The 13,325-nt window shown below is 42.9% G+C and overlaps 1 protein-coding gene across 1 annotated transcript in view; it reads left to right on the forward strand.

The window, feature by feature from the left end:
- Positions 1-13,325, forward strand: part of LOC110530319 (beta-1,4-galactosyltransferase 2) — a 147,153-nt gene that overhangs the window by 23,519 nt on the left and 110,309 nt on the right. The window contains exon 2 of the mRNA XM_021613255.2: positions 4,824-5,247. Within this exon, the coding sequence (XP_021468930.1) occupies positions 4,920-5,247 (328 nt within the window). The 5' untranslated portion in view covers positions 4,824-4,919. The remainder of the gene's footprint in view (positions 1-4,823; positions 5,248-13,325) is intronic.

Here is a 13,325-nt window from a genome sequence, read left to right on the forward strand (position 1 = left end):
TAGCAGAATGTTTGGTACATCATTTATAGCTTCCTCATCAAATAGACAGCATCACTGTATTGTTTTTGTGTGCAAGTCTGCGAGACAACCAATGAGTGAGTCCAGGCTGGGTGAGAGAGAGTTGGTTCTGACGTTGATAGTGGTGTTCCATCCCACTACACTCCTTCCACTGCCCTCCTGGCACTAAGACTGCACGACCTGTATAAGACCATAAGCAAACAAGAAAATGCTATTCCAGAAGCTCCGCTCCTAGTGGCCTGGAACTTTAATGCAGAGAAACAACCAGAGTAAAAAAAATATATAGACTGCCCAGTGACGTGAGCCTACCAGATGGGCTAAATGCCTTTTATGCTCGCTTCGAGGCAAGCAACACTGAAGCATGCATGAGAGCACCAGCTGTTCCGGACGACAGTGTAATCACGCTCTCCATAGCCGATGTGAGCAAGACCTTTAAACAGGTCAACATTCACAAGGCCGCGGGGCCAGACAGATTACCAGGATGTGTACTCAGAGCATGCGCGGATCAAATGGCAAGCGTCTTCGCTGACATTTTCAACCTCTCCCTGACCGAGTCTGTAATACCTACAAGCAGACGTGTGCCCAAGAAACTGAAGGTAACCTGCATAAACCACCCCATAGCACATACATCGGTAGCCATGAAGTGCTTTGAAAGGCTGGTCTTGGCTCACATCAACACAATCATCCCGGAAACCCTAGATCCACTCCAATTCACATACTGCTCCTACAGATCCACAGATGACGAAATCTCACTCGCACTCCACGCTGCCCTTTCCCACCTGGACAAAAGGAACACCTATGTGAGAATGCTGTTCATTGACTACAGCTCAGTGTTCAACACCATAGTGCCCACAAAGTTCATCAATAAGCTAAGGACCCTGGGACTAAACACCCCCCTCTGCAACTGGATCCTACACTTTGACGGGCCACACACAGGTGGTAAGGATAGGCAACAACACATCTGCCAAGCTGATCCTCAACACTGGGGCCCCTCAGGGGTACGTGCTTAGTCCCTTCCTGTACTCCCTGTTCACCCACGACCGCATGGCCAAGCACGACTCCAACACCATCATTAAGTTTGCTGACGACACAATAGTGGTAGGCCTGATCACTGATAATGATGAGACAGCCAATAGGGAAGAGGTCAGAGACCTGGCAGTGTGGTGCCAGGACAACAACCTCTCCCTCAACGTGAGCAAGACAAATGAGCTGATCGTGGACTACAGAAAAAGGAGGGCCGAACACACCCCCATTCACATCGATAGGGCTGTAGTGGAGCGGGTCGAGAGTTTCAAGTTCCTTGGTGTCCAAACACACCAAGACAGTCGTGAACAGGGCATGACAACGCCTTTTCTCCCTCAGGAGAATGAAAAGATTTGGTATGGGTCCCCAGTTCCTCAAAAAGTTCTACAGCTGCACCATCAAGAGCATCTTTACCGGTTGCATCACCACCTGGTATGGCAACTGCTCGGCATCCGACCGTAAGGTGCTACAGAGGGTAGTGTGTACGGCCCAGTACATCACTGCGGCCAAGCTTCCTGCCATCCAAGACCTAAATAATAGGCGGTGTCAGAGGAAGGTCCAAAAAATTGTCAAAGACTCCAGTCACTCAAGTCATAGACTGTTCTCTCTGCTACCGCACGGCAAGCGGTACCGGAGCGCCAAGTCTAGGTCCAAAAGGCTCCTTAAAAGCTTCTACTCCCAAGCCATAAGACTGCTGAACAATTAATCAAATTGCCACTTCGACTATTTACATTGACACCTCCCCTCCCCCCTTTGTTTTTACACGGTTGCTATTCGCTGTTTATTATATATGCATAGTCCATTTAACCCTACCTAATATGTACAAATTAACCCGAACAACCTGTACCCCTGTACATTGACTCGGTATCGGTACCCCCTGTATATAGCCTCGTTATTGTTATTAATATTGACTCCTGAACATCTAATCAAATGGCTACCCAGACTAGTTGCATTGCCCCCCTCTTTTACACCGCTGCTACTCTCTGTTGTTATCATCTATGCATAGTCATTTTAATAACTCTACCTATGTGTGCATATTACCTCAACTAACCGGTGCCCCTGCACATTGACTCTGTACCGGTACCCCCCTGTATATAGTCTCGCTATTGTTATTTTACTGCTGCTTTTGAATTACTTGTTACTTTTATGTATTATTCTTATCCATATTTAAACTGCATTGTTGGATAGGGGCTCGTAAGTAAGCATTTCACTGTTGTATTCGGCACATGTGACTAATCAAATTCGATTTGATTTTACATTGCAGCTTGGACATCTATTTATCTGCCACGCTTGAGCCAAGCAGTAATCTGTGATATCAGGTGCTTTCCCCTTAATGTTTCCACCTGTGATCCCGCCAGGGGATCGAGCAGTGCATAGGGTGTTAGCCCTCAGGCTAAAGGCTCAGTCTGTTTACATACAAACCACCCACCTCTCTGCTTGGCTCAGACAATTCTCTCTCTGCTTGATAGAAAAAACAAATTGACAGCGAAGCTGTGAAATCTATTGTTATTCTTATATTATATATTTTTTATCTACTTGACATGGTCAAATAACTCAAGAATAGATTGGTAATTTGGCACACAGAAACTAGAAGCCGTGAGTAATTTGGTCAAAAGGACTGGCACCGATTGACCTATAGGTGGCTCTGTTACACGTAGTCTCACTTAAATCCTCATATCCACCACCTTGTTGACCCAGAGAGTTGAAACTTTGTATGTAGATGTCTTTCCTCATGCTGATCAAACCCATAAGGTCCACCAGGATATATTTTCCTCCGTCTTGGACATTTTGGAAAATAACTCCAAATTCAAGTGTGTAGGCCCATGGTACGTCTCCTCACATAGTTTGAAAAAAGCTAAGGGATTGGTTAAGATAAGGCTTTTTGATAAATCAGGAAATCAGATTATACTTAACTTTTACTTCACTACATTCCTAAATAAAATTATGTACTTTTTAATCTATACATTTTCCCTGACACCCAAAAGTACCCGTTATGTTTTGAGTGTTTAACAGGAGAGAAAATGGTCTAATTCACACTCATCAAGAGAACATCCCTGGTCATCCCTACTTCCTCTAAACTGGCGGACTCACTAAATACATGCTTCATTTGTAAATTATGTCTGAGAGTTGGAGCGTGCCCCTGGCTATCCGTAAATAAATAAAACCTAGTAAATGTGGCCGTCTGCTTTGCCTAATATAAGGAATTTGAAATGATTTATACTTGTACATTTACTTTTATTACGTTCGTCGTATACATAATGAGCGGACCAAGGCGCAGCGTGAGTAGAGTTCCACATATTTATTAAAGTGAACCTTCAAAAAACAACAAAGAATAAACTAACGTGAAGTTCATCGCGCACGTAGCACTAAACCAAAACAAACATTAACCCACAAATTAGAGGCAACGATCATCAGCTGCCTCCAATTGGGAACCATACTCGCACCAACATAGAAATTCTAGACTAGAACACCCCCTAGTCACGCACTGACGTATTGCACCACAGAGAACCCCAAGGGCTCTCTGGTCAGGGCGTGACAACTTTTGATACTTACGTATTTAAAACCAAATACATTAAAACTTTTACTTGGTAGTTTTTTACTGGGTGCTCTTTCACTTTTACTTGAGTTATTTTCTGTTAAGGTATCTTTACTTTTACTCAAGTATGACAGTTGGGTACTTTCCCCACCACTGCTCCACTATGGCCTATCAACTTGAAACTTATGGTCATCAAAGACATTCCCATGAAGAACCGTGTCAAGTTTGGCCTTGACATCTTAAAAATATTAACAATGAACTTTTTTGACTATGTAAAGCTCATGCTTAAAATAAAAAGAACTAAATAATAAGAACTATCTGCCTTTTTGGACTAAAAGTCAGATTCACTCCAAATTTGGTCTTTGGACTCATCATAATAGTCATTAAAGAGTTTGAGAAAATAACGATGATGCCTTCAAAGTTTGCCACACTAAACCAGTAGATTTATATTAGCATATGCAAAACATATTCTCATAAACTATAGGACCAAATGACACCATATTTGGATTTTATTTTATTTGTCCATTTAAACCACTGCAAATCCACTTCACAGTGGTCTATCAACTTGAAACTTGTCATCACTATCATGCACTTGGTGAAAAATCTGTTCACGTGCCCTAGAGCAAGGTACTTAACCCTAATTGCTCCTGTATGTCTCGATAAGAGCATCTGCTAAATGATTAAAATGTAATAGACGTCCTTAAGATGGACAACACTGAACTCATTCTTTGCATATGTAACACTAATGCTCAAAATCATCTGCGATCATCTTCTCCTCATGAACCACACATCAGATTCACCACAGATGTTGTTTTGAGACTCATTACATCAGTCTTTAATAAACATGGTCATGTTTTCACTGATTATACATAGAGAAGATAGCTCCTACATGATGGTGCTTGCTTTGTTATCCAACTGATCTCCTTTCTGTCGTCCTGTGAACCATGTTCATTGCTACTGGCAGATATATTTATGTGTTTTTCAAATCACATTGTTGGCTGGAATGGACTATTGGCTACATTGGATTTTACTACCAAATTGGGTGCTGTTGGTTTATTCCTTGATTTGTTTTTTCTTTTCAACATGTACATGACATATAATATACTGTACATATACTGTAGAAAGGATGGACAGACACAATTCGATAAGGCTACTGCTCTTTTCCTGTGTTAGGCCTAATTCACTTGAATGGCAACAAAATATATATTTAATTTGAACATCATGTTTTTCCCTGGTCCTTCCATAGGTGATAGTGGGAGCCAGTGTGCAGCAGTCCAGGCCCAGGGGAGGGACCGACCGAGTGGATGCCCCAGGCTGTGCGGCAGGGGCGACAGTCTCGACCATGACTCGGCTGATGCTGGGCCGAACACTGGAGCGCATCTGCAAGGCTGTCCTGCTGCTCTGCCTGGTGCACTTCGTCATCATGATGATCCTCTACTTCGACGTCTACAGCCAGCGCTTCGACCAGATCTTCAGCCGCTTCAACAACGGCCGCAACGCCAGCCGCAACGGACACCACTACTACTACAACCTCAGCCGGCCCAACGCCACCTACGCCAGCTACCTGGCCACCGCAGACCAGCTGCTGCCCACCGTACGACCCGAGGGAAACCACACGCCGCCCACTACCAAGCCCATACCACCTTGCCCGGAGATACCCCCTGGTCTAGGTAGTTGAGGACCTCCTTTTACACTAATGACTAATGAAATAGTACCCTGTTTATATTACCATGCCGACCCGAACTATACTGTGCTGGCTCAGATACTACTGTGGTTGATGCGTAACCAAACCAGAGCAGTTATTATAGCACAGCTCAGATACTATCATCATTAGGAAATCTGAACAAGGGGATTTGGTAATAGTTCATTACTCTAATTAGTATAGTGTGTTGTAATTTGAAAATAGATGTCAGCGAGATAGAGGCCTGCATGTGTTCGAGCAGCAGGCTCTCTGGCAACCACTTTCTATTCTAAAATGTAGTGGATGGAATGTTTACTCCAATTACTGTAAAAGCTAGTGTTTCTGTGTGTTTTCTGGGCTGCCCAGGTGAAACATAAAATGGATTTAATGTCAGCACTCTGGGCTGTAATATATATTTCATCCAAAGAAACACCACTAGTCCAATGCGGCGTTGGAAAGACTAACACAACAGTATGCTTTCAAATACTGGAAAATACAGTCAACTAAGATATGTAGCTGTGTGGCGTTTGAGGCTTTCAGCTAACTCAATTTAAAGCTGCTGCGATAGGGAAATCCCAGTTACCTTTGTAAGAATTCCCTTCATCAGCAGAAAACCTCATTAACTTCCTTGTCATTGCGAGGCTTTTCTTGCTCATTATGCCATTAGATATGCCTGCGAGCACAAGGCCTTTGCCACTCAGCTCCTGCTAATGAGTTTTAAGTAGAGGTCTTGAGGGAGTTGTGGGGGAACCAACTCTTTGTCTCATGACCCTCCACTCCTATGCATCTGTTCCCCTCTTTATTTCTCTTGATTGAGGTTTCCACTGACTTTACAGTTGTTGACTGCATGTCTTTAGGAGACACATCAGCACTGAGTGGTTGTTTACTGTTAGACCCCCCCCCCCCACACACTTGGCACACACACACACACACACACACAAACACACCATCCCTCCCTCCTGCCCTCAATGAGTGGTTGATGCACTGGCTCTAAAGCTTGTTACAAAGCATGGGCTTTACCACGATCCGTAAGTGCCTTGTGTGATTGCAAAGAACAGAGCTCCAGCTTTAACTTTCATTCATGACCTCGTATTTTATCTAGCTAGAATAGATGCAGGCAGCGAGGTTCGTTGTGTAATTCTGTTTATCTCAGCGTCTCTCTGTGTGTAGGGTATTCTCAGATAATCACTGTCTTTCCTACAGAGATGTCTGCCTGTGGAAACTGCTGTAGGAAGGCTTAAGTAGCTTATCTGCTGTTGTCTGGGTGGCTTGATGGAGCTGTTTTAATGACCCCACTATGACAGGTTCAAAGTGGAAGAAATGAACACTTTGAACCTGACACTTCTCTTGACCATGTAAATAGATCTGAAGTGTGTGTATGAATTAGTGTTGTTAGGCACATTATGGTAGTTGAACCATTCCATATCAGTAAATTAGTCCATTTGATACATTTTTGTTGCTGTTGTCGACCAATTATCTACAGTGTCAAAATCCCAAATCAGAATAACGATTCATTATCCAGATTAAGGTGAATCAACTTTTCATAGAGTACATAATGAATGTTATCAAATCATATCAAATCTAATTTTATTTGTCACATACACATGGTTAGCGGATGTTAATGCGAGTGTAGCGAAATGCTTGTGCTTTTAGTTCTGACAATGCAGTAATAACCAACGAGTAATCTAACCTAACAATTTCACAACAACTACCTTATACACACAAGTGTAAAGGGATGAAGAATATGTGCATAAAAATATATGAATGAGCGATGGTACAGAACGGCATAGGCAAGATGCAGTAGATGGTATCGAGTACATGATACTGTACGGAACTAGAAGCACAAGCATTTCGCTACACTCGCATTAACATCTGCTAACCATGTGTATGTGACAAATAAAAATGTATTTGATTTCTGTAATTAAGCTATTTCAATTTAATTAGATTTGATATGACTCTGTGACTGCCACTGCCTTCTCTTTCCTTAGCATGGAGGGAGAGGAGGCTGCATGGTCTGGTGCATCATGGCCAGCCCAGGTAGCTAGCTGCCTAGCCTTCCTCCCTCCTTGCCTCTTCTCTCAATGATGGAGTAGGTGCCTGGGGTGGTAATGAATTGCAGACAGAGTCAGAGACTGAGAATGCCTCTGTGTTAGTCACAGCCAGGTGCAGATAGATAGATGATGGTGGAAGGGAGAAGGAGGGAGGCCCCAGGGAGAGGAGGCCTTGGCCAGGGAGAGACGTGGGAGACTCCCAACCCAGCTGACAGGTGCTGCTTGTGTTTGGACTTGCGGTGGGCTTCCATTCCATTGCAGCTTTCTCTCTCTCCATCTCCCTTTCTCTCACACTCTTCTCTCGCTCTCTCCCTCCCCCCTCTCCCTCCCTTCCTTAAAGGTGAAATATGCAGAAATCGCTTGACCATTTTCTGTCTGTTAAAATTAGAATAGTTTGCCTAATAACAGTTTATGTGACAAAACAAGCAATGTATCGTGTAGAGAATCATTGTACCATCTAAACTGGTGTGAAATATATGTTCAGTAACCTAAAATACTGTATTTCCAGCTGTTTGAAGCTGGTGTACAAAACTGAAAGTAAAAGATACAAAAACAAAACATAAGAACGGGAAGCATAGAAATATCGCACATAGCACAGATCTACAGTTACTTAGACTTGCTTTCAATGAGAATGACAGACCTATAACTCACATTTCTATATGAATTTGGTAAGGTCACCCAAAAAGTTACATATTACAGCTTTAATGGCAGTCAGCCAGCTGTCAGTGTGGGTCTGCAACCTCTTAACGAAACAAATTGTAATGGCAAAATATGGAATATTGCCTGACAGGGTTGCAGTATTATATGAATGCTGGAGCTATAACATTTTCCTAGACACTCTTATCCAGAGCAACTTACATTAGTGAATGCATAATTGTTTTTATTTTTCCGCACTGAACCCCTTTGGGAATCAGACCCTGGCGTTGCAAGAGCCGTGCTCTACCAACTGAGCCAGACAGGAGGACTGTGCTGGTGCAGTGCTGGTGTTATCACTTCCAACAAATAATGTCATTTAGAACTCTTTAGGCACACACATCTTTTGTTGTTGCCTATATTGGAGTTGGTGTCCATAGGTTTATTGATTTCAGTCTTTTTAACTTCCCTGCTGCACTAATACTAAAGCCAATCCTATGCCGTTGGGTGCCGGGCACTAAACCAACCCTAATGCCGAATTCTGCTGGGTTTTCAGTTCAGTCTGAGGTGACTGACACGACTCCCCATCAGAGGAGACAGCTCCAGTCTTTCTCCCTGGCTTGTCATTGGTATTTCTCCCCGTGGGATTACACCAATCACTGCTGTGGTAGTGTTGCTTTCTGAAGGAGGAGCATCGCTCAGAGAGAGTGCAAAGTTGATGGATGGCTGTTTGCTCAGCACGTAATTACCAGGTCTGGGGTTATACATCTACTACTGTAGGTCAGCTGAACAAAGCCATTACACTGCTTTGAGAAATGACACTGTTCGGAATGTCTACCTGGCTCCATCAAATCAAAATACAAATCTTGACCTTTTCTGTACTTACAGAGTAATGTTTCACATCCTGAAGGCCTCTACATCTGAATTTATCTTCCAGGCCAAAATGTGTCAAAGTGCAGTAGTTTGGGGTCCAGTGCATGTACAGTTGAAGTCGGAAGTTGAAATACAACTTAGCCAAATACATTTAAACTCAGTTTTTCATAATTCCTGACATCCTAGTAGAAAATCCCTGTCTTAGGTCAGTTAGGATCACCACTTTATTTTAAGAATGTGAAATGTTAGAGTAATAGTAGAGAGAATGATTTATTTCAGCTTTTATTTCCTTCATCACATTCCCAGTGGGTCAGAAGTTTACATATACTCAATTAGTATTTGGTAGCATTGTCTTTAAATTGTTTAACTTGGGTCAAATGTTTTGGGTAGCCTTCCACAAGCTTCCCACAATAAGTTGGGTGAATTTTGGCCCATTACTCCTGACAGAGCTGGTGTAATTGAGTCAGGTTTGTAGGGCTCCTTGCTCACATAGGCTTTTTCAGTTCTGCCCACATTTTTTCTATGGGATTGAGGTCAGGACTTTGTGATGGCCACTCCAATACCTTGACTTTGTTATCCTTAAGCCATTTTGCCACAACTTTGGAAGTATGCTTGGGGTCATTGTCCATTTGGAAGACCCATTTGCGACCAAGCTTTAACTTCCTGACTGATGTCTTGAGATGTTGCTTCAATATATCCACATAATTTTCTTTCCTCATGATACCATCTATTTTGTGAAGTGCACCAGTGGCTCCTGCAGCAAAGCATCCCCACAACATGATGCTGCCACCCCTGTGTATCATGGTTGGGATGGTGTTCTTCGGCTTGCAAGCATCCCCCTTTTTCCTCCAAACATAACGATGGTCTTTATGGCCAAACAGTTCTATTTTTGTTTCATCAGACCAGAGGATATTTCTCCAAAAAGTACAATCTTTGTCCCCATGTGCAGTTGCAAACCATAGTCTGGCTTTTTTATGGCGGTTTTGGAGCAGTGACTTCTTCCTTGCTGAGCGGCCTTTCAGGTTATGTCAATATAGGACGTGTTTTACTGTGGATATAGATACTTTTGTACCTGTTTCCTCCAGCATTTTCACAAGGTCCTTTGCTGTTGTTCTGGGATTGATTTGCACTTTTCACACCAAAGTACGTTCATCTCTAGCAGACAGAACGAGTCTCCTTACTGAGCGCTATGGCGGCTGCGTGGTCCCATGGTGTTTGTACTTGCATACTATTGGTTGTACAGATGAACGTGGTGCCTTCAGGCATTTGGAAATTGCTCCCAAGGATGAACCAGACTTGTGGAGGTCTACAATTTTTTTTCTGAGGTCTTGGCTGATTTCTTTTGATTTTCCCATGATGTCAAGCAAAGAGGCACTGAGATTGAAGGTAGGCCTTGAAATACATCCACAGGTACACCTCCGATTGACTCAAATGATTTAAATTAGCCTATCAGAATCTTCTAAAGCCATGACATAATTTTCTGGAATTTTCCAAGCTGTTTAAAGGCACAGTCAACTTAGTGTATGTAAACTTCTGACCCACTGGAATTGTGATACAGTGAATTTTAAGTGAAATAATCTGTCTGTAAACAATTGTTGGAAAAATTACTTGTTTCATGCGCAAAGTAGATGTCCTAACCGATTTGCCAAAACTATAGTTTGTTAACAAGAAATTTGTGGAATGGTTGAAAAATGAGTTTTAATGACTCCAACCTAAGTGTATGTAAACTTCTGACTTCAACTGTATGTCAAGCATAGCCACCAATACAGTAGATCCACCACTAAAGCTCTAGGTTGTAGTGACCTAGGGCAATATTTCAAATTAATTTGATTAATTCATATGTTTGTTTTTGCGCGATATTCCAAATGCCTGTATCGCAAGAATCAAGGTTGTGTTATTTTTTGTAATTTAATTGTTTTTTTTTGCCCCTTTTTCTCCCCAATTTCGTGGTATCCAATTGTTGTAGTATCTTGTCTCATTGCTACAACTCCCGTACGGGCTCGGGAGAGACGAAGGTTGAAAGTCATGCGTCCTCCGATACACAACCCAACCAACACAGCGCGCATCCAACCCGGAAGCCAGCCGCACCAATGTGTCGGAGGATACACCGTGCACCTGGCAACCTTGGTTAGCGCGCACTGCGCCCGGCCCGCCACAGGAGTCGCTGGTGCGCGATGAGACAAGGACATCCCTACCGACCAAGCCCTCCCTAACCCGGACGACGCTAGGCCAATTGTGCGTCGCCCCACGGACCTCCCGGTCGCGGCCGGTTACGACAGAGCCTGGGCGCGAACCCAGGGACTCTGATGGCACAGCTGGCGCTGCAGTACAGCGCCCTTAACCACTGCGCCACCCGGGAGGCCTATTTTTTGTTTTTATGACCGTTTATGTCCACTTGTTTTCATGTTGTATTTTTGGTCTCGTCTCTTTCGTTCCTTCTGTGCTGTGTGCACCTCCCCATTTACACCAGAGATCCGTATATAATGAAGAGTTTCACATCTCAGCCCTAACAATGGGAGTCGTTGTCCCAAACGCGGGAAGGCAGGTGACCAGTTTATATCCAAAATAAGCCCATAGAAATGCATTGGGCTTATTCTGGACAGATTTTAGGCTTTGCCTCTTCCTCTATGGTTTACACATACCAAGCTCCTCCACCTGCCTCTCACGCCAACAAAGTTGAGAGATCACTTCTTCTCTTACGAGTGGTTTCAACTCGCTATTTGCATTTGAGGTTTGGTCCAACAGAATCGGTCATAGGGACATTGAGATGATTTTACTGTAAAAGAGTTGAAGTTAACCGTTCTAAACATACCCTTTTTATGTCTCAACTCCTCAGATTGAGAGCAGACAATACTACAACAGCAAATAGATCCAAGTTGGTTAAACTTGGGCACATGGGCTTGAGAGATTTTTGATGAGACCTGTGTTCAATTTCTATAGCCAAAAGCCTGACACAAGAAGTTTTGTGAATGTGCATTATGCATGGTTCTAGTTCAATTTGTAGACTGACTTGAAAGCCAGAAATGCAGTGTATTTAACCTTTAATTGTACAACTCTTATTTCAAGAAAACATATTTTTTGATATACAGGACCAGTCAAAAGTTTGGACACACCTACTCATTCCAGGGTTTTTCTTTATTTGGACTATTTTCTACATTGTACAATAATAGTGAAGACATCAAAACTATGAAATAACACATATGGCATCATTTAGTAACCAAAAAAGGGTTAAACAAATCCAAATATATTTCATATTTGAGATTCTTCCAAGTAACCAACCTTTGCCTTGATGACAGCTTTGCGCACTCTTGGCACACTCTCTCAAGAGGGAATGCACCTGGAATGCATTTCAATGAACAGGTGTGACTTCTTAACTTCTTAATGTGTTTCAGACAATCAGTTGTGTTGTGACAAGGTAGGGTTGGTATACAGAAGATAGCCCTATTTGGTAAAAGACCAAGCCCATATTATGGCAATAACAGCTCAAATAAGCAAAGAGAGATGACGGTCCATCATTACTTTAAGACATGAAGGTCAGACAATCCAGAAAATGTCAACATTTCAAGAACTTTGAAAGCTTCTTCAAGTGCAGTCACAAAAACCATCAATTGCTATGATGAAACTGGCTCTCATGAGGACCGCCACTGGAGAGGAAGACCCAGAGTTACCTCTGCTAGAAAGGATAAGTTCATTAGAGTTACCAGCCTCAGAAATCGGCAATTACCTGCACCTCAAATTGCAGCCCAAATAAATGCTTCACGGAGTTCAAGTAACAGACACATCTCAACATCAACTGTGTGAAGACTGCGTGAATCAGGTCTTCATTGTCAAATTGCTGCAAATAAACCACTACTAAAGGACACGAATAAGAAGAAGAGGTTTGGTTGGGCTAAGAAACACAAGCAATGGACATTAGACCGGTGGAAATTTGTCCTTTGGTCTGATGAGTACAAATTTGAGATTTCTGGTTCCAACCGCCGTGTCTTTGTGAGACGAAGAGTAAGTGAACGGATTATCTCTGCATATGTAGTTCCCATCATGAAGCATGGAGGAGGTGGTGTGGGGGTGCTTTGCTGGTGACACTGTCTGTGATTTCTTAGTGGGACTATCATTTGTTTTTCAACAGGACAATGACCCAGCACACCTCCAGGCTGTGTAAGGGCTATTTGACCAAGAAGGAGAGTGATGCTTCTACACCTGCAATGCTTGCTGTTTGGGGCTTTAGGCTGGGTTTCTGTACAGCACTTTGAGATATCAGCTTTATAAATAAATTTGATTTGATTTTGATGGAGTGCTGCATTAGATGACCTGGCCTCCACAATCACCCGACCTCAACCCAAATAAGATGGTTTGGGTTAAGTTGGACCGCAGAGTGAAGGAAAAGCAGACAACAAGTGTTCAGCTTACAGTGGCAAGAAAGAGCCCTTTGTAATTACCTGGATTTCTCTATAAATTGTTTATAAAATTGCTGTGATTCTCTCCACCCCCTCCAGGTATCGCTTATTTTCCC

This window comes from Oncorhynchus mykiss, chromosome 8, assembly GCF_013265735.2.
Source record: "Oncorhynchus mykiss isolate Arlee chromosome 8, USDA_OmykA_1.1, whole genome shotgun sequence".
NCBI classification, from domain to species: Eukaryota; Metazoa; Chordata; class Actinopteri; order Salmoniformes; family Salmonidae; genus Oncorhynchus; species Oncorhynchus mykiss.